Here is a 21519-nt window from a genome sequence, read left to right on the forward strand (position 1 = left end):
TTTTGTAGTATAACTTTTGTAATTAAATGTATCATCTGGAAGAAACTAGTTAAATAAGCTATATATTAAAAAAAAAAAGTTTATATTATTAAATTTGTTCCTTAAACAATTGATTGCAAAGGAAGAAATACAATTACGCATTTATGTGTCTGTGTTTCTTATCGGAAATTCGACATGTTGGAAGTTGGTCTGTCTGGTTTCTGGCTCCTTGCCTTTTTTACAGAATTCGCCTCGTCATCTTATCGCAGGGCCGCCACTGCAATCAGTCGTCGCCGCCCGCGTTGCTCCACATTTATTTCGAGTCCAAAAAGGGGAAAAAATAAGGGGAAAAGTAAAAAATGGAAAATAGAAATGCAAAAATTGTACTGCCTTGGCTGGCGTTCTTCTTCTGCTTTCGACATTTTCGCGCGTTCCGCGTTGCCAGGCGGCAGACTGCATGGTATTGGTATTTGCATTGGTATTGGTAATTTTATGGGGCCTTCGTGGGGCAGGGAATCACTTACACAGCTGCAGTAAACTCGTCGGTCGCACGTCGCGTTTACAACTCAGCGAGCCAACGAGCGAAGGAAGTCGACCCCCATTGCCTGGCCCTCGTCAGCATCCATCCAGTATTTAGCATTCAGCAGCACCTAACCTCCCCAGAGCCCCAGCATCCCGCTTCAGCCTTTTCATTCTTCTCCACTGCATTCTTATTTTTTTTTTGTTTTTTTCATAGTGCATTGCAACAGCAACAACCGCATAAGCTCAAGCACCGCGCATACAAATAATTTACGCCATGCTAAGGCGAAAAGCTAAAAATGAGTAAACCCTGCAAATACTCACACACACACAGAGTCTTGGACTGACAATGAGTAGAGGTCATAGGCGAGTCCACAAGTATAGGACTCTGTTGATTAATTACAAATTTAATAATTAATTTAATTTATACCCATATAAAATTGTAGTGTTAATAATAAACGATTTTAAGATATTGTATAATTAGATTCACTTTTTATTTAATATTTTATACGATTCTTGGTACATTCAAATTTAAATTTTAAATCTTTACACATAAACTTAATTATTTTTTGCTTCCCCTGTCGGGTTGTACCGTCCATGCCTCTCAGGGTTCGCTATGCTTATTATTTTTCTATCCTTCCAGGGTATTATAATCTTAATCAGAAGTAAAGAAGACATTTTCGATCATATGAAGTATCAGCCGCGTCGATCTAGCCATGTCCGTCTGTCCGTTTCTAAGCAAACTAGTCCCTCAGTTTTAAAACTATCTTAATGAATAATTGCATATAATCTTCTGAATACCCTCACTGCTATATATTTTGGAACGGGACTGATCTATTTTCGTGAACTTTGGTGTTCAGCACTGTTACACGCTGCAATGCAAAATCATCCTCCGCCGTTTTTGCTCTTGTTGTTCTTGCTGCAGCACAATGCATTGATGCGTGCCCGTGTGTGGGTACGCCATCTCGTGTGTGTGCCTGAGTGAGTGCTAAAGAGTGTGTGGTTCATGTGGGGGGAAGGGAAAGGCAGGCGGGGCGACGAGTGCACGAGTTGTTTGCATTTACTCTACGCAAATGAGCGGCATTCGGCGTTTCTCGTTCTCAGATTTTCCTGGCTAGAGGCGGAGAGAGTGGGCGGTGGGTGGCTGCGGGAGAAGAGGAGAATATCCCTGCGCACAACTCACTCTCACTTGATGCTGGTGCTGCTGCATTATTTTGTTGTTGCCAGCTTTGAATGACTAAGAGCGCTTGCTGTTCCTATTTTCTCCTTCTTCTTTTTTTTTTTTGTTGATTTGGAGAATGGGCAAAGGACCGTTGACGAGTTGGCAACAGCATAAAAATGCACAGAAAATCACAGCAAACAAATTCACAACGCTAACTGCACTCCCCCGCCCCCGCCCCCGCACTCGCTCTCTCGCTCTTTTACTCGAGTGGGGTTACTGACATTGCAGCAGCCGGGTAGCGACATCGGCAGAGCAGCCGCTGCGTGTGTACCGTTGCTAAGTGCAATGAGTGAGCGAGAGATGGAGCGGGAGAGAGGGAGCTCCAAAATCATATGGAGTGAGTAAAGAAAAGAGTGCGACATTAACTTTCTGCATGGCTTTTTCGTTTTTCTCTCTTCCTCTCCCGTTTGTTCTACACTTTTCGTTTCGTTTTCGATTTGGCGCCAAAACAAATGACCGTTAGGGTTCAAGGAACTCTCTTCTAATTACGATGCACTCTTCATACACATATGCATATCCATAACAAATGCACTATACTACAGCTCACCGGCTGTCCCGCTCGCTTGCAGTTTTTGCATTCAATTTAGCACGACTGCATTGAGATCGATCGCGTTAGTGTGCGTAAGTGTACACAAGAAAAAAAGGAGCTCATACGGTAAAGCAAAAAATAAGCAATGTTAATTTAAAAATCCCAATAAGTGAGAGTTAATTCTTTATTTCATTATTAACCATGTAAAAAAAATTTTATCTAAATACATTATTGTAATATTTCTCTGTGTTTTCCTTTATGGAGTATTATTTGTTGTTTGACGAGTACCTTAAATACCACAGAGATCTGAGATAGCAAGGGTTATAAACTAAAACAGAGACATATTTAATTACCCCGTTAGGAGGCTTATCTGTCCTTAGATAATTTATTTTTCGGTGTACCATAAAACTGAATATGCCAATTAACAACAGCAGTCTGCGATAACTAACAACAATAGCAATGCCAAGCAACAACAATAACAACGAAGTGCAATGAGAGCACAAGAAATTGACATGCATGCCAAATGCAGTTGCTGAACCACATCATAAAAAGCAGCAACAATAGCAATAATAAAGACAATGCAGATGGAAATGATGGCAATTGAAACAGACACACGCACACCAACAGGCGCACACATGTGCCAGCCTAAAATTGTGGAAATTTTGGCAATGGAGTCTAGAATAAACAGAACTGTATTAATGCTCTCATTGCAGTGCTGAAAGGCTTATTTTTTCTCCTTTTCTTGGGGGCCACCTTAAAGAGAAAGTAAATCCCATTGCTTGCCCATTTAATAGATAAATGTGCACAGAAAAGTTAATCATCAATGAAGTATTAGGAAGGTTTATTCAACCAAAGTTTATTATGATTCAAATGTTTAGTACTGTATTCCAGGCTTTCCATCTGTAAGCAACCAGAGAACTTACTATCATCAAGCTTGATTAAATTTACAATTATTAAAATTATTGGGGTTTTTAAGTTAAGTTCTTTTTAAGAATCACTCATAAGATGGGATTTTTACGACAGTTCCATCCAATTTTATGGCTTTTACAGACCGGCAACTGTCAGAAGCTGTGAATAGCAAACACAAGTCGGTTTCCCAGCAATCCGAGATAAAGCTGCGACCGCTGGATATGGCTAGATTTACTTAGGCACGCATCGGTGGCAACTTGCTCCCTGCTCCTGGCCCCTCTTCTGGTCTTTCCCTCCAGAACACACTGCTCATGCTGTAACGCATGAACAAATATAGAAGATATGCAGTTATTTACATAAAAGCTTTATAAATATGTGCATAAGCTTGCCACTGCTGCCACTGTGCTGTATGTGAGTGTGTGTGTGTGTGCATGTGCAGCGAGGGTGTAAATGGTGTGGTAGTTGCTACACGACCATGTGTCCAACTAATCGCAAAGCCAGATCCTGAGATTCCACTTCATCTTCAGCTTACTGCCATTCTTTTGACGCACTTTCTTCATTCCAGGAAAAACCGTCAATTACACTGAAAATGTTTAATTATTGCTTTTATATATTTTGTATTTTCTTACCAGCGAATCGACAGTTTTTCCCAAACCACACATTCGTGTATGACTATTTATTATTTGTCCAATCCTTATTTATTGGTTGACCGCTGTACCGTAATCATCTGGTAATAATCATCATAAAACAATTCAATACATAAATAACTAGTCATATTTTCTAAAATGTAATTGGTTTTTTAAGCATATTTTTCAGCAAAATAAAAATTTTTTGAAACTTTTACGGCCAAACTAACTAAACTTTGAAATTAAAAAAAATGTATTTCCCCAAATTTATTTTATTTTAATTCTTCATGTTTCTGGTTAAATTTTTGTGGCCAAACCTGTTTATTTTCAATTTTTCTGTCTAGATTTTCATCGAATTGAAATATTTTTCTTTTGTGTATGGAAGCATTTTCCACGCTGGCCCCGAACAACTAACTAACTGTACCAGACGCCGTGTCTGCCACCTTTCAGCGTCTTCCTCTCGCCTCTCCCACACCTTTTGGACTTTTCCTAACAATTGTGAGTTGCTGCTAGCATGCGGCAGCCTAGCAACCGAAACTGAATACCCCACTGCAAAGACCCGGCGGCCAGAGTAATGAAAAGCAAAGTTGCAAAAAAACGAGCTAAAAGAAAATACAAAAATGTTAGCGGGAAAGGGTGGAAGATAAAGCAATCATTGCACTTGTCCCGCACAGCGGCAGCAGTAGCAGTATGGCCAAGGCTGTAGCTTTTTTATTCGTTCATTCGTGTGTGTGTGTGTGTCTGTGTCAGTGCTGTGTGGGTGTTGCTCGCCCACAAAGGGCGTGGCATTCATTTCCCGCAATTACTCCTACACACAGGGATAACGGAATAGGGATATAGAGCTGTACACAGATGCAGTTGCAGAAGCAAATGATGGGAAGATGTTCCTGTGTGATAAGCTGCAACAAGCGATGTGGCAACTCTGGCTGACAACTACCACTCCCACCCTCTACGTATACGTAACATGCCCAGAAGTATGCAACACCTTGCGTGGGCGTCGAAGTCTGAAGAAATGAAAAAGGAAGAAACAAGTAGAAATGGCTTTTATTGGGTTCGGAAAAAATGTTTGAGAATTTGTTAAGGTCTATTAGATGCAGTTTACAGTTTACTTAACACTTCTTGAAGATTTTCAAAATAAAATATTTGCAAACATTTTTGTACATTTAATCAATTCTTAAAATTGCATTAAGATAAATCCACTTTATATAGGAAACAGTACAGAATGGTTTGCCCATAAGTTACTAATTAGCTAATAAAGTAAAAAAAAAAAAATCCTTTTTGCTCAGTTGCTTTCAGCCGTAATGAGCTTAATACGTTTCTTCACAAATCCCTGTTGCCATGTGAATGGTTACGCCGTGTAGAGCTTAGCCCCAACGTGCTATTACTTCAGTCTTCGTTTCCTTGGCCCAACAAGTTCATCCTTCATACTTCTGTGTGATTGCCAGATGAGTTTGACTTTTTGTTAAACTGTACGTTCGCCTGTCTGTGCTTGGCCCTGCCATAAAATGTATTTCGAGTGTCACTTGTACTCTTTTTTACCCCATTTCGGTTTAAAGCCATCCCAGACCACTGGACGTCTGTGCAAATTAAAATGTTTCCGTTGTCGTCATCTGGCCAACACACTCTTCGGCTTCATGCTCCACTCTCCCTCCTCCTCTCCTTGCAGTTGCCACAACGCAGACGGCGTTATAGTTGGGCGAGATTGAATTTTATTGCCGGCTAACGGCTGCCGCCGGCGCCTGCGGATCTGGGCAGGATGTCAGGGTTGTCAGGATGCGGATTACACTAATTATGAAATGACATCGACAACGGCGTCGTTGATTTTAATGGTTTTCTTTTGTCAACTTAATTAACGAATGTTTTCGCCACTCTCGTTTGCAGGAAGGATGCTGCTGATGTCACCGCCGTTGCAGTAGCAACACCCTCTGAAGAAAACCCAGATCCAGTATCAACCCTAGCCCCAATCCTACCCAGGACACGCCATACACATGTTGCTGCCACAACAAAGATGCTCAGTGCTGCGAATGCGACTGCAACACCGACCCATGCAGCAGCAGCAGCCACGATTGCCGCAGCCGAGACTTATGTCATAACAAACAAACACCAGCAACACCCGCAACAACAGCAACAACAGCAACAGCAGCAACAAGTCTTAGTTGTTGCCGCCAACAAAATGGTGATACCAGCAACGGGAGCAACAATCGCCGGTATACCAACAGCAACCACAACATCAGCCGCCGAAACAACTGCTACACAGCAGCAGCAACAACAACAGCAGCATCAGCAGCAGCATGTCTTGTTCCAGCCGCACCTACAAACAACAGCAACAGCAGCAACCAGCACACCTCAGCAACAGCAACAACAGCAACCACCTCAGCCGCGTCAGCATCCCAAGAAGCGAAAATTTGATCCAGCCGAGCTGGACAAACCAGAGCAGCATCCCCAACAGCAGCAGCAACTGAGCGTGCAGAAGCAGCAGAAACCCGCCGACACCAATGGCAATAGCGATGGCCTGGCCAACGGCAATGTTGCTGCTGTGCAGCAACATCAGCTGCATCGCATGATCGTGAGTTGCGGTGCAGGCGCCGGCAACAGCAATAGCAACAGCAGCGATAGCAAGCAGCAGCAGCAACAGCAACGTATTATCATTGCATCCCCGCTGCAGCATACCAGCGGTAGTACTTACAAGCAACATGTTGCAGGCATTAGCAGCAGCAGCAACAATAGTCACGCAGCCACAATCAATCATCAGCAACGCACACACACGCCCACAACTGCCGTCTACTACCAACAACAACAACAACAGCAGCAGCATCAACAGCAACCACGTTTTAGCTTTAACTCACACAATCAGCAACATGTACAGGAACAACACCAGCAGCAGCAGCAGCAGCAGCAATCCCTGCTCGATCTCAGCGAGTGGAACAACACACGTGTCCTAGCCAAAATCCATAACCACTATGCCCCCGGGATTATCCGGCAAGTGCAGGAGGCCAGTCCCGACTCAATACTCGTGGAATTCGATTCCGCCGATTTGGGGCTGCTGCTATATCCGGATGTGCTGCACCAGGGCCGCAACCATGTGATACTCGATGCCAGCCCGCCCATGGCGGATGTAAGTAGAACGAAAAAATACCTTCTAGCGCCGTACTAATGGAGTTTTCCCTTCCTTTTCGCCAATTAGATTACGATGGACGCCCGTGTCTGTGTGCGGCAACGGATGGAGGGGCGTGGCTCCGGTAGCTTCGTCTACGTGGAGGGCGTCATAACGGACATCAATCAGGCCACTAAGCAATATAGCGTGCAGCTGATCGGCGACGAATTGGTAAGGGTTAACTATTTGTATATTTTTGTATTTCAAGGGAATATTTAAGCTCCTGGATAGTAAAAATGTAAAAAGATAAGTCTGATATAGGTAGTACTAAAATTATAAAAAAATAAAGCAATTTAAATTCTAACCTTAAGTATTCAGGCATACAATGTGCAAGCAAAATGCCTTTATATAAAAAGTTTATCAGGAACACAACGACCGAATAGTTCAAAGTGCACTAGAAACTCTATTATTACAACTATTTTCATATTCACACCGATTTAAGGGCTACCCTTTACTAAGATTGTAATATGATGATTGAATAACTATATAATTGCATCTTTCATCTGTGTCCACCAGGCCACCACCAAGGTTGTGCGTCGTGCTGATCTGCGCCTCCTTCAGCCGCCCTGGTGGGATGAGCTCAACGAACTGACACCCTCGGGTGGAGCAACTGCCCCGGCATCAGGTGTTGGCAAGCGAAAGGTATCGGCAGGAGGGGCAGCAGTTGGCGAGGCGATGTCTGTGCCCAGTGGCAACATTGTATACCCCAAGGCGGCTACCGGGGCGCCGCTGACCTTCGTGGCCACCCGTTACGACGGCAAGCTACCCACGGCACCACCCACGCCCACCCACCAGCAACCGCACCAGCAAAATCTTGTGAAACAAGAAGAGTATTATCGGACCACGGCCACATCGCCGTTTCAGACGCGTCCCCCAATAGCCGGCCAGGCACATGGAGCCGAGCAGGCATCGCAGTCGCAGTCGCTACCCCATCCTCAGCAGACCAATGGCCTGCCGGACATCGTGATCTCTCCGGGAAGCAATGGGCAGCATCTTAAGATGCAGCAACAGCAGCAGCAGTCGTCGCGGGGCTACGACGACTACGACTCGGATGATGAGTTAAAGCGAGTCGGCATCGGATACTCGCCGGCGGCTGGCGACCTGGACACGGAGAAGATGAGCACTTGCAGCAAGCGGAGCAGCATGCAAAGCCGCGGCAGCACGTCCAGTCTACTCGACCAGAGGCTCACACCACGATCTCATCCAGCAACCCCAAGGTGAGTCTAATAGGATTTCCTGGCGATTCTCGCCATATAAAGAAGGAGAATCCAAGAAGAACTCATACATATATGTTAATATATACATAGTTACTATATCGACCCTTTGGTATTAACCAGCAGTGCCATCCACAGATCTCAAGCCACCACGCCGCATCGCTTCAAGAAGGGCGATATTGTGGAGTCGGAGTCCGGCGTGCGCAAGAAGTACAATGGGAAGCAGTGGCGCCGCCTGTGCATGCTCTGCACCAAGGAATCTCAGCGGCGCGGCTTCTGCTCGCGACACCTTAACCAGAAGGGCAACAACAGCGCCCTGCCCTCGTCAACGGGTCCAGGTCGTTTACTTAGGTAGGATATCAAGTATAATCAAATTCATTGAAAAGTTTGAAATATTATATTTTTTAATTTAAATTGTTAATGATTGTTTCTTTGATTTGAAAGGTTAGGGGCAGTAGTTAGAAGGCCAATTTGCAGACCGATTAAACAATTTATTTTTTAAGCTCTCACTTACCTGTCATTCTGCCTTCTTTTATTGCATCTTTCAGTGACAGCCGATCGAGCAGTAAGACGCAGATCGACGAGGACACGTCGCGAGACTCGGAGACGTCGCCCAACTACCGGGTCAAGGGTCGCTACGATCAGGAGGAGACCGATGCAGCCGTCATGCTGGGTAAGTAACCTTTCTTTCACCTTCTAGCTCTCACACCTCTTGACTCTTTACGATCCCGTAGAGCATCATAAATGCATTTTGGGCTCTGTCCAGAAATTTATTCATAGTTTGCGGCAATTAATTTCAAGGCTGTTGTCCCTCTGACCGTCCCTTTCTGCTGTTTCCAGCGCCAGCTTAACTGTTAATCCCTCTTGGTTCGCACTAATAGAGGGACAAGAGCAAGCAGAGTATACTGCTCCGTTTTTCCATCGCGTCTCCGAGGCTTCTTTCACGGCGCTTCTGGAAATATTTCTTTGATTTCGGTTCGGGGCAGAAGAACCTTCTGGGCACCCTACCTCTCGCCTCGCCTCGCCTCGTCTTGTCTTGCTCTTCATTCCCTTGCTCAGTTCTTCCCATAAAAGTATTCCATTGGAATGCAGAAGAAACGAACTTCTTTCATTTAGAGCAGAACCGGATTTCTTGCGTACTGGAAAAACTGTTGTTAAAAGGCCAATAAAAGCCAGGCTTAAAATAAAATGCCGCCTTGTCGAGCTCCTCCTTTTCGACATTAAATTCGCATTAATAGAGAGTTTTATACAGAGGTTCAAACTAGATATTTTTGGAATTTATCTATACATAGAAACTGGAACTCTTTTCTGATAGATGATATTTTCATGATCTTGATTCAATTACTAAGGTGTTTTTAACTTGACAGAATTTATGGTTTAAGGGTACTAGAGGTATCAAAGTTTGTAATCACCAAAAAATCTCGCCTAGGGGGATTCTTCCGAAACTACAGACCGCACTTGCCTTAGTCGTGGCGACTCGAATCTTTCTTTTGGCCCTTGTTTTCTGGTTCGATGCATTTCCAATCCACCATAAAATGCATATCATAAAGTTTTATTGTGGCTGCGCCGCGTCGTTCTTTCTGTTTTCCCTCTGCCCGCTGCCAGCTCCCTCTGTCCACCGTCGCCTGTCCATTTTTCACACACCTCAACAAAGGTCGTTTGTCCGTCCGTCCATCCGTCAGCCGCTTTTCTTGAAAGGTGTCGCTGCAGCGGCGTAGAGGTCGTGTCCGATTCCGATTTCGATCCCGAAAACGAATCAAGGGTTCCATTGTCTGCCTCTCTCCCTCTCCCGCCAGCATCTCTCCCCCTCTCCCACTCACCGTCGGCCACTTGAGAGTGTGACCGCAGCGTGATTTACACGCCAGACGCAGCGACGTCGACCGAGGCAGAGATAGCAACAGCAGAGGCAGAAGGAGATGCTTAAGCAGCGGCCTGCCCTGCATTTTTTTTAAGAGGGTTTTTAGAAGTAAAGAAGGTTTTGAAAAATAATTTTTCTTCGTAATAATTTCATTGTAAGGTAAGGAAGAGAAATTAGTGCTTATAGATTGTTTAGAAAATTGGAATTTAATTTCCCAAAATAAATTTTTTTATTGCTTTGATACTGTTTTCGAACGCAAGCTAAGAAAAAGTATATCTTAGCCACCGTTCATATGGTACTTAGTACTTAATACCTTATAGAAAATTGGTTTTGATAACGTGTACAGGATGTTCATAGCTTCAGTGGAAAAAAAGTTCTTTAGTTGCTTGAAATATATTTCACATGGAGGCGAAGGTATACATATGTACATATGTATTTGCAAATGCAGCTGCATATTTATTTCGTCAACAATAAAGTGCCTTAATAGTTTATTGATGTGCAATTAATCCCCTTGCACGCCACTGTGCTGTACGCATTCCTAAGCACCTGCAGAAGGTAAGAGACGCAATGATCGCTGTGACAGAGGCGTCGGCAGAGCCACTTGAAACGAAACAAAGCGAGGGCAGCGGCGCCGACAGAGGCGAGGGCAGCGGCAGCGCGCAAAGCGCAACAGATTCTTTTCTTTTATTCTGCTCTTTTCTTGTTATTTGCCTTGCCCTGCCTTTGATTCGTTTTTACCTAAACAAAAATGCACTTGAGAGCGGCCCCGCACGCACACTCGCACGCGCTCGCTGGCTCACCGACACGGCAGGTAAACAAACATGGCGAGCGGCCAGAGAGCAAGGAGAGCGCCCGAGACTGGGCGAGAGAGCGGCGGCGCTCGCTCGATTTATGCTGCTGACGTCGCTGCCCTTGACTGAACGTCGTCGCGGGCTCGTCGGCGATTGCCGCATTTATGCTGAGAAGTGGGAACTGTCAAGAGCACCGAGCGAAAGAATCAAAGAACAGCACCAAAACCGAATAATCTAAAGAAAAGACCAAGCAAAGCAAAGCGAATGTGACAACGACGGCAGAAAAAGGCACAGCAGAGCAGAGTGAGGGAGCGAGCGAGCGAGAGATTTCCGTGGAAATGCTCTAGAGGAGCGACGGACGTCATGAATGCGTTCCAGGACTTTGAGCTGGGTGCCAAACTTTACCTGCAGTGCTTATGTAATGCCAACGATCGGGAGAGAGCCCGAGAATAACAGCGAAAGCTGGAGCTTTTAACCACAGCAGGACAGGACTTAATGATTTCCCTTTCTTTTTTCCTCCCCCTTTGCAGTGTCACTGAGCAGCTCCCGATCCGCCACGCCTTCGTACGCGTCGCCGGTGAACCACGCCGGAGCCTCTCCACTGAACGCCATCGCCCACTCGCCGGTCAATGTGTCCGCCACTCACAGGCAGAACTTTTTCACGCCCATCGCCAACCAGTCGCAGCAATCCCAGCAGCAGCAGCCGGTGGCCACTGTTTCCCTGGAGGCCAAGTGGAAGGCGACACCCAGTCCGGTGCTCTACAACGCCAACAACAACAGCGCCAGTAATAACAACAACAATGGCTGGGAGACGAACAGCAACAACACAGGTGGAACAGGTGGAGCACCTGGTACGCAGCAGCCTTTGCCGCCGCAAACGACGCCTGTGTCCCTGGTTATGCACGCTCCGCCGCCGCACCACCAAGTGCAGCAGCAGCCACACCAGCTTCACCAACCGCCGCCACCACCACCTGCCGCTCACCTCAACGCCAGCCTGCCAGCGCCACAAGCTCCGCACATCAACAGCAGCAGCAGCATGGGCCATGCAACCAGCGTCATACGCATCTCCAGCAGTCAGCACCAGCATCAGCCGCAGCAGCAGCAACAGCACCAACATCCCCATGTGGTGGTGTCCGGCGGTCAGACGTTCCATCCCGTGATCGTGGACGCTTCTCAGCTGACAGTGCAGGCCATGCCGCCCACTACGGTTTCATTTCATCAGCCCAACACGCCCACCAGCTCAGCAGCCGCGACAGTTGCACCCTTGGGTCAGGAGAAGGTGTTGCCAAAAAACGGTAAGCCACGTTTATATTAATAACTAAGCTCCGATCTAAATTTTAGCTCTTAACTGACTTAACTTTGTATCATATTTCAACCTCTGATTTTCAGGGTACAATGCGCCTAGCCATCCCTGGTACAAGCTCCTGCCGCAGATGCCGCCCATGACCAAGCCGCCGCCAGTGTCGGCCGGCCAAGCCTCGACCACTGCGGCCAGCAGCTACAGCGTTGTGATGATGCAGCAGCAGCAACACCAACAGCAGCAGCAACATCACCAGCAACAGCAGCAATCATCGCCGCAGATGTCGATGACCCACAATAATAACCATCCCACTGTGCCCGCTCCAATGTGCTCTCCGGGCAAGCCGCTCAACTGCTCCATGAACGATGCCAAGGTAGCGGCAGCAGCAGCCGCGGCAGCAGCAGCCAATCATCATCAGCAGCAGCAGCAACAGGAAGAACAGTTGGATGAGCAGTTGGACGACGATGTGTTTGAGGCAACTCCCACTAGCAGCAGCAACAAGAAGCCAACGGCAGCAATGCGACTGCCAACCTACAATAGCAACATTCGTAAGCTGGAGGAGTGCCATGACCCGAGCGATGGAGCAGCTGGTGCGCCAGTCACCTCGGCTGCCAAGCGAAGGAGTCAATCATTGAGTGCTCTACAGCAGCAACAACAGCAGCAGCAGCAACAACAACAGGCAGGCGCAGCGGCTGGACAACCGGCAAACAAGAAGATCCGCCGTCCAATGAACGCCTTCATGATATTCTCGAAGAAGCACCGCAAGATGGTGCACAAGAAGCACCCTAATCAGGATAACAGAACAGTTAGTAAGATTCTGGGTGAGTGGTGGTACGCCCTGAAGCCCGAGCAGAAGGCGCAGTACCACGAGCTGGCCAGCTCCGTGAAGGATGCACACTTTAAGCTGCACCCAGAATGGAAGTGGTGCTCCAAGGACCGTCGCAAATCTTCAACATCGACGGCTGCGACAGGGGGCAAGGCTAGTGGGGCAGCTGGAGCGGGAGATGCCAAGCAGCGTCTGGTTTCGGTGGATGGTTCAGATTCCCTTGAGCACGACATGTGCCCCTCGACCCCGGGTGGCAGCGGTAGCTGCGGTGGCCAGGGCATCTCCTCTGATCTCCAGGGCGACATTATACCGCTAACGATCGACAACTACAACAGCACTTGTGATGAAGCGCCAACCACAATCTCTCTGAAGGGCAACGGAAAACTCCTGAAGAACGAGTTGCCCTCGGACGAGGATGAGCAGATGCTGGTTGTTGAGGAGGAGCCAGCACAGCATCAGCCCGCTAAGAAGTTGGACCTGCACTGCCGCGAGCGAGTGAACGATTCGGACATGGACGAGGCACCCTTCGACTACCGCAAGCAGCAGACAGATGCGGATCAGGTGGGAATGCATAAATTTTTAGAAATGATCAAACATTACTAATCTGTACCCTTCAAAATCATATTTTAGCGTTCCGCTGAAGAGCCCAATACTTCTGGTGCCAACGGCCAGGCCATGAGCGCACCGCTGTCCAGCGGAAGCGGTGGAGAGCGCGAGATTACACTCAAACCGAAGGCCATCAAGGCCCATCCGGTGCTGGAGAGCACCATTCTGCCATACCCCCAGATGTCAATCTACACGCAGTACACTAGTCCCAAGAATCCAATCGGTGTAACACCATTCCAACCCACAGGCGAGCAAACCACCGCTAATCACCATCCTAACATTTTATGCTAATCGGCCTGTTTGTTCTTCAATCTTTTGATTTGCAGGCGGCGCCTTTAAGTCAATGCCAATTAGCCCCAAGGGCAGTGGCAGCAAGCCAGAGGACGCTGCGTGCCTGCAGTCACATATCAAGCAGGAGGACATCAAGCAGGAGCCACCGTCGCCCTACAAGCTGAATGGCAGTGGATCGTCATCTTCAGCTGGCGTAGGAGGAGGCGTGCTCAGCGCTCATCAGCCAAGTAGCGGCAGTGTCTTTAACTTTAATGTGCCAACAGCGACGGCTTTGAGTCAGAAGCAGTTCCACTACCACATGCATCATCCACATCGCAGTCCCACGGACTTGAGAGGTGAGTAAATGCGAGCCTAAAAATGCGAAAAATGAGAAGGAGAACGTTGTTGAAAATTGTTAAACGTTGTTGAACATTTAGACTATTGTAAATAAAACTGAAATAAAACCTAAGGTATTTTCAAAGTAAATTCAAGGAATTAATAACAAAACTTTACACTCCCGAATCGATTGTAGAATAACAAAACAAAAAAAAGATTTATATTGACAACAGTCTTAATGTTCTACAACAACTGGATTTTATTTATTATTATCCTTATTCCTTAAATGAGAATACTTAGTTTGGTAATCATTTACTTTACACGTTATTAGTATTTTATTTCTTACCTTAAGTTTATTTAGTGTTGGCATTATTTTTACTATGATTTGTTGCGGTCGAAGTTTGGTTTTCGTTCACGTAGCGCCAAGCGCGAGCTCATATTATGTTTGTTTTAAGTTGAGTTTATGCCAAACAGCAAAATTGGAGAGAATCGGAAATTGGAACGTTTGTAGCACTTGCACCACCTTTCGCCCATCGCCCATCATCCCCAAGGTCCACACTGTTTGCATTTTTTCAATTGCGACTTCATCAGCAAAGTTTTTCCCACGAAAGCTTTCTGCATAGCATAACCATCTTTCTCTCTGTTTCTCTCACTCTCTCTTCTCACACGAATAACTCCCACCACGCCACATAATCTTGATCTTCTTTCTTGCGCTGTCATTTTCGTCACCTTCCATAATAAACCTCACTCTTAAAAACACGAAAACCAGATCCAGAAACGAGTAAAGCAGCCAACATAAAGAGTACGGAGCCAGGGGAGGATACTAATGGAGGGGATATCGCGTGCCCCGATGATGGTGGAGGAGCGGGCGATGAGGATGGGGACGAGGAAGAAGACGAGGAGGAGGATGATGAGGATGAGGACGAGGACGAGGACGATGAGCAGTTCATGCAGGAACTGGCCAGTGTCAATGCCAGTGCCGGTTTCGATGACTTCGCCCCATACGGCCCAACGTCCAAGGTGGTGGTTACACCAACAGCCACGCCTACACCGCCGCCTACACTGGCGGCCACCATTGTGACGCCTATCAAGCGGAAGCAGTTCACCATTGTGCGGTCTCTGACCCCACTGCAGCCGGCCCATTCCCCGCACCAACAGCTGAAGCATCTGCACCAGCGACGCGTAGAGACGCCGCCCACAGTCATCACCCGCGTACCCACACCCACCATCAATCACTTCACCATCATACGAACGCAGCAGCAGCATCCACACTCACACCAACATCAACAACATCCACACAACACTCCGCCACCATTGTTTTTTAAGCAGAAGAAGGTTCAGAGCGCACCGGTGATTGCCACGGTCGCATCCTCTACCACATCCTCAGTATCAGCTCAAGCCAGTAACGATGTCCCTAATAAGTTTTCCAATTTTCCAACACTCCAACAACAACAACAACCGCCAACAACATCCTCAACAACCACCACCTCAATAACATGCAATATTAACAACAATGCCACGCCAATCATACGCAAACTGCTGACCCTACAAGATGGGGGAAACAACAACAAGGGCACCGGACGGGCGGCGATCCTGTACGATGCCTTGGTACTGGACACCTTGCATGGCCAGGACGAAGAGGGGGATGACGAAAACGATGAGGGGGATGGCGAGCGGGATGAAGAGCTTAAGATGACAATTAAAGATGACAGGCAGGTGGCAACCAGCCAGCCGGCAACGATGCTCCTCATCACTGATGTTAACTCCTACAACCAGCAACAAGTCGCCGGCTCTGCAGCCACAACCGTGACAACAGGAGCAGCTACCCTGCGACCCGTGTCCTTTATTAGCATCAACGCCTGCAATAAGATCACGTTGCCACCCAATGCTCGCATCCTGACGGCTGCCACAGCGACGTCTACATCGGCAACAGCAGTCACCAGCCAGGCGGGAGCCACACTCACGGTGCTAACCAAGGCGACCACAAATCATAGTAGTAGTAATGCCAACGAACTAACCATAACCGCCGCCAAAGCAGCTGCCCCTGTGGCCAACAGTGGCTGCACTGGCGACGCAACAATTGTCATGATCAACTCAAGCACAACTCCCTCCTTATCCTCCAATTCCAACTCTTGCTCCGCAGCTGCACATCAGGCGTGTGTGCCATCGTCACCGGCAGGCATGGGACTGGGGCATGCGGCCAACATTGCTACGCCCCCAGCGTCAGCGCCGGCCCAGATCATGGCAGGGGGACCATCGGCAGGCCAAAAGATGTTCTTCGCCATGAGCAATCCGGTAAGTAAAGGAGTCCGTGGTTAAATAATGATCTTTTAAGCTAAATGGTATTTCTATTCATACTTTAGTACTCGATGATGCAGCGCCATACGCCGGGCACGCCCAGTCTGGAGCAACTCCAGCTGGACGCCTTTCCGCCGGGCAGTTTTATTTTCAAGAACCACAACGGCCTGGCCTCCCTGCCTCCGCCCGTTAGTGCACAGCCCACGATGCTGCTGCACGGCTACACGCCCGGTCACAGCGCAGAGCCGCCGGCCAGTTCACCCTCATACAAGTCGATGCCCTCCACACCCAAATCGGCCACGTATCTAATGAGTGCGCCGCCCCTGGAGAGAGCAGGCATGGAAGGAGGCGCAGGCATAGGAACTGCAGCGGCAACGAGTGGAGGTGATGAGAGCGACATGGATGCCGATGGCCAGCAGTTCATTTTGGCACCTACGCCGGCTCAGCTGGGACGAGCCCCCTTGCAGCGGCGCAAAAATCTATGTAAGTATCTTCCTTCCGGGTGGGCTTCTCCCATTTCTGATTGTTGACATTTTTTTGTGAACGATTCTATTAGCCCAAAGCAAGTCGGAGAACAATGTGTCCTTTGGCGCCAATCTGGGGGCAAGCAATGGCCAGCACATCAGCCGCAAGCTGCACTCGCCCACGATGATGGATGCGTCGTCGCCGATCATTGGGCATGTCAACAGTAGCAGCCTTAGCTCGGCACTGCCCACGCCCACCTCATCGACTACGACGCCTAATAGCGATGAGCAACTGCCTCTCACACCAACCACTAGCAACAGCACCAGCAACAATAACAGCCATCAGCCCAAATCCCCGATGAAGGGAGCAACGGCAGCAGCGGCCGCCCTCAAGAAGAAGAACGATGAAATGAATAAGTAAGCAGAAGGGCCAAAGATACGTACTCTTTCGTTTCCCATTTGATTGCAATGCATCCCCTCCTTTTCAACAGCAGCGTGCTCAAGCAAGTGGACTTCGAGAAGAAGTACAAGGCCCTGCCGCAATTCCAGCCGGAGGATTGTCAGTCGCCCAGTGCCATCGCTGTGCCCTCTTCGCCCCGCGTGTACGGCACGAATTATCGCAAGAAGAACACTGCACCGCCGCCAGTGCAGAAGCTACGTGAGTTCTGGGCTTTAAGTGCATTTATTTAGCCCAAGCTAAAGCTTTCGATTTGAATACAATTTGTAGTGAGTGAAGACGACTCCATTGACGAACCAGCCTCGGCACCACCAACCACCACACAACGCTTTTTTGGCCCTGACTTTACCAACGAGCTGAAAGGTAAGCTTACTTTACAAAACCTAACTTCCGCCTCGCACAAACATGAATATTTGAGCTAAACTTGGTCTCCCTTTAAAAAGATATAAAAATTTTTGAAAAAAAAAAACAACAAGGGGTTTAAGTTTAATTAAATACTAAAGGATGTGTTCGTTTGACTTGAAACACGTGCCTTAACTCTCACACATTCTTAATGAAGATGAACGCCTTGCAGAACTGGACAGTTCCGATCAGACAGGCCGCTCGCCCAGAACGCCAAAGACGCCACTACAGAGCGCCCGGTCGGATGCTAGCGAGAAGGGACATCGCAAGGTATTGGAGACGCGTCGTCATCTGGTGATGCAGCTTTTTGCCGTGCACGGTAACTTTCCCAGTGCTCAGGCCACCATAGCCTTTCAGGTGAGTGTTTGCGATGTTCTTTAACCCTCTATTCTTAACTCCCGAAAAGTAGAAAGAACATTTATTACTTTTGGAACTGTGAATAATGTAATAAGTCAAGTCAGTTTTGGAGCCTATCGGGATAAGTGATTATAAGAGGTTCAATCCTTGAAATTAAGAAGAGAAAATCATTTACTGTAATCCTACAAAATCTACTTGCCTCTTTCACAGGCCAAGCACATTGCTGTCTTTCCGCGCAAGCAAGATCTGCAGCTGAAGATACGCGAGGTGCGCCAGAGGCTTTTGGGCACTCCACACTCGGCGGGGCCGAACACGCCGGCCGACTCCAACTCGTCGTCGACCACACTGAGCGCCAGTAGCACTGGACTTAACAATGTGCAGGCCGGCAATGCTCCGCCCAATGGAACAGGTAAACAAGCAAGATGCTAAATTACTTGGAAGGGGCTTCTTAGTTTTCTTTCACGTTCTTGGTTACCTTCTTCAATTTGCATTTTTAATTTAGTTTCGATTTCCCAATGAAAACATTTTTAGATGTTTTTCAATATTACTAAACGGCAGGTGCACACCAGCAACACTCGGAGCAGCCGCATTCCTTTTGCAAAGCAACCGAATCTGATGCCAAGTACAAGTAGGGGATCCTTGAGGAGCAGACAGACACGATGGTTGGCTGCAAGTGACCAAATTACTTAAGAATAGTAAGCGAATCGACAGGAACAACCAACCAACAAATTGCAGCAACTCAACACACACGCACCACAAGCAACATGAAATGAGAACAAGCAAGAGCTCACACTTGGCTTCAGCTCGTCATGCATCCGATGCATGATTAACTAGTGTTTATTATTAATTGCAAAATTAATTTAAAGTAGCGAGCAGCGAGAGCTAGGTAAACAAAGAACGGGAGAACGAAGATTACAAATTTTAAATTACAATAGGCATACAATATATACATGTAATTTGTGAGTATATAATGAGAAACTGATTACGAATGAATTTATTAAGCAGCTTAATAAATCAGGAGCAACAACAAAGGTAAAGGCAGAGCTGACAGGTAGAAACTCTAAAGAGAATTGGAACTTTTGAAGCACACATATGAAGTACAGTAAAAACGAAATGAAAGCAAAACACAAAAAGAAAACAAAACTTGCATACATAATGGAAACATTGTATAATCCTCCGCGTAACGGCTTAGGTTTTAATTTACAGGCGAAAACTACAACTAACAAAATGGAAGAAGAGCTAACAAAGAGCGACAGAAATAGAGGTTAAGCTTTAACTTAAATTGCACATTAATTTTGAAGTGTATTAAGCACAAGCAAAGAATTGTATAAAAAAACAAACAAACAAACAGTAAGAAACTTGAAATGAACACTGTGTAGTTGTATTGTATATTTAGTCATAACATTTTAAAAGTGAACAAATTCCCACAAAAACAAAAACACACACCTATGTCCCACACACCCTTCCCCAACACACAACTTAATGCTTTTAAACTGTTTGCTTTTGTTCTCCACTATTAAGAGTGAGGGAGAACGAAACATTTTAAAATTGTATGTACATTTCCTTTAATTGGCTTTTTACACTGTTGTCTAATTGAATTATAATTTATATATATTTTTATTATTGATATATTTTAGAATAGCCTGTTTTTAAATTGTACACACAAAACACACACCGAAAAATAAACTTCGAATGAGAAATTAATTGGAAAACAATTTATTACAGAAGCAGAAATGATAGAAACGTCTTCCACTGTTGCTGCAATTTACTATTTAATATTCTGTACTATTTCGGTTGAATTAAAATTAGTTACAAATGGTTTTAATATGTATGTTTGTATGTGACCCATATGCAAAATTATGTTCACTGTGAATTGTTAATTATTGAGTGTTGTCGCTGATTTATTATTTTGTAAGCCTAAGTATATTTTTTTTAAATATGTCTCTTTTTTGTATCCCATCCCGAAGGAGCAACAGTTGCACACCCACAAATTGATGGATAAAACGTAAACCCACAAGAATACACTCGTAACGAAAATAACCTAGTAAATCAACAAATAATAGCTAAACAATATTCATATTCTAGTTATTACAATTATTTCAAATACGCAATAATCACCATTATCATCATCGAACGGGACATGTGAATTAAGTTGAATGCCGCTTCCATTCAGTTCCATTCATGCTGGACGCGTTGCAATCGTAGAAATTAAAAAGAACAACAAAGTAAAGGCAAAAGATAAATTTGTAAAATTTAAATCAACTCACCTAGCCGTTTATAGTTTGTTTTTACATTTTGTGTTTAATATTAAATTTAATCATAGTTTCTGTACCATGTTTAGTTCTTAATTACCTACTAGTTATTTGTATTAATTAGTGAACAAACGAAATTTGATATGATAAACAGCAGAAGATCGTAATCTGTAGTGTGTTAATGTTAAAAAAAAAAGGAAAACGCTAATAAAGCAGAAAAATAAAACCAAGTTTATAAGCAAATTTTAACCAACGTGTGAACTTAATTCAAGTGGAGGCACTACCACTGTCTCCCCCTTTGTTTCCAACACACCCCGTAAGCATCCCTCACAAGCTGAATTGTGCCAATGACAAAGCTAATTGAATAATACTAAATAGAGAACCCAAGTAGAATACCCCGAGCAAATAATGCTAAGTAAAACATACATATTTGTCAATTAGGTAATAGTGTGCAGACAGAAACATATAACTTTTTGGCATGTACTAAGTTTAAAGGCAACACCTTTGGCAAACCCACATTTCGGACAATGAAAATTAAACACTGAAAATGGAAAAGAAACAGGAAACACAAAACCCCACAACTTTTGGCAATTACAAGAACGAGAAACAAAAAGATAGGGAAACAAACTCAGTAAGAAAACAAAAAATACACAACCAAAATGGCGTTTCGGATACAAAATTCTAAAATTCAGGTAATACAAGAAAAACAAAAATACAGATAGTGTTGTATAATGTTAAAGACAATTTTTGAACAAAGTAAAAGTAAAAGTAAAAGTAAAAGATGAAGAACTATTTAGCTATTTATACAAAACGAGGCCAGTGAGTAAAATTTGCGAGAACATGTAAAATTTATAAGGTGCTTTTATAAACAAATATTTGATAGGAGCCGTGTGAAGGGAAGATCTGCGAAAGGGCCGGCCTACTCCTCCCACATTAATATATACACATATACATACATCTATTTTTGTCAGAAGAAGGCATCAACTGTATTTTAAAATGCTTTTAAAAGGAGGAGATTTAGAAACGAAAACCCCAGAGTGGGTGCAAAACTCTCGAGATTTTGTTGTGAGCGAATCGCACATTTTGACGATAAACGTAGGAGGAGGGAGCATGTGTTTTCTATAGTTTTTAATCGAGGAGGGCCTTTTAA

The 21519-nt window shown here is 45.6% G+C and overlaps 1 protein-coding gene across 13 annotated transcripts in view; it reads left to right on the forward strand.

The window, feature by feature from the left end:
• The window catches only part of cic (Putative transcription factor capicua), a 44310-nt gene extending 23692 nt beyond the window's left edge, over positions 1 to 20618 (forward strand). For 3 of the 13 annotated variants that reach the window (XM_070287545.1, XM_017176690.3, XM_017176691.3), the window contains 17 exons: positions 5666 to 6899; positions 6969 to 7109; positions 7455 to 8155; positions 8276 to 8503; positions 8701 to 8825; positions 11332 to 12096; positions 12191 to 13488; positions 13558 to 13780; positions 13860 to 14159; positions 16283 to 16434; positions 16503 to 16920; positions 16994 to 17318; positions 17393 to 17559; positions 17629 to 17721; positions 17918 to 18117; positions 18328 to 18526; positions 18676 to 20618. In XM_070287545.1, the coding sequence (XP_070143646.1) occupies positions 5793 to 6899; positions 6969 to 7109; positions 7455 to 8155; positions 8276 to 8503; positions 8701 to 8825; positions 11332 to 12096; positions 12191 to 13488; positions 13558 to 13780; positions 13860 to 14159; positions 16283 to 16434; positions 16503 to 16920; positions 16994 to 17318; positions 17393 to 17559; positions 17629 to 17721; positions 17918 to 18117; positions 18328 to 18526; positions 18676 to 18749 (6516 nt within the window). In that variant the 5' untranslated portion in view covers positions 5666 to 5792 and the 3' untranslated portion in view covers positions 18750 to 20618. Of the gene's footprint in view, positions 1 to 5665; positions 6900 to 6968; positions 7110 to 7454; positions 8156 to 8275; positions 8504 to 8700; positions 8826 to 10986; positions 11220 to 11331; positions 12097 to 12190; positions 13489 to 13557; positions 13781 to 13859; positions 14160 to 16282; positions 16435 to 16502; positions 16921 to 16993; positions 17319 to 17392; positions 17560 to 17628; positions 17722 to 17917; positions 18118 to 18327; positions 18527 to 18648 lie in introns of those variants that run through there. The other 10 variants (XR_011445452.1, XM_017176697.3, XM_017176695.3 and 7 more) reach the window with 10 other exon arrangements.
• The last annotated feature ends 901 nt before the right edge of the window (positions 20619 to 21519 follow it).

This window comes from Drosophila kikkawai, chromosome 3R, assembly GCF_030179895.1.
Source record: "Drosophila kikkawai strain 14028-0561.14 chromosome 3R, DkikHiC1v2, whole genome shotgun sequence".
Classification (NCBI taxonomy): domain Eukaryota; kingdom Metazoa; phylum Arthropoda; class Insecta; order Diptera; family Drosophilidae; genus Drosophila; species Drosophila kikkawai.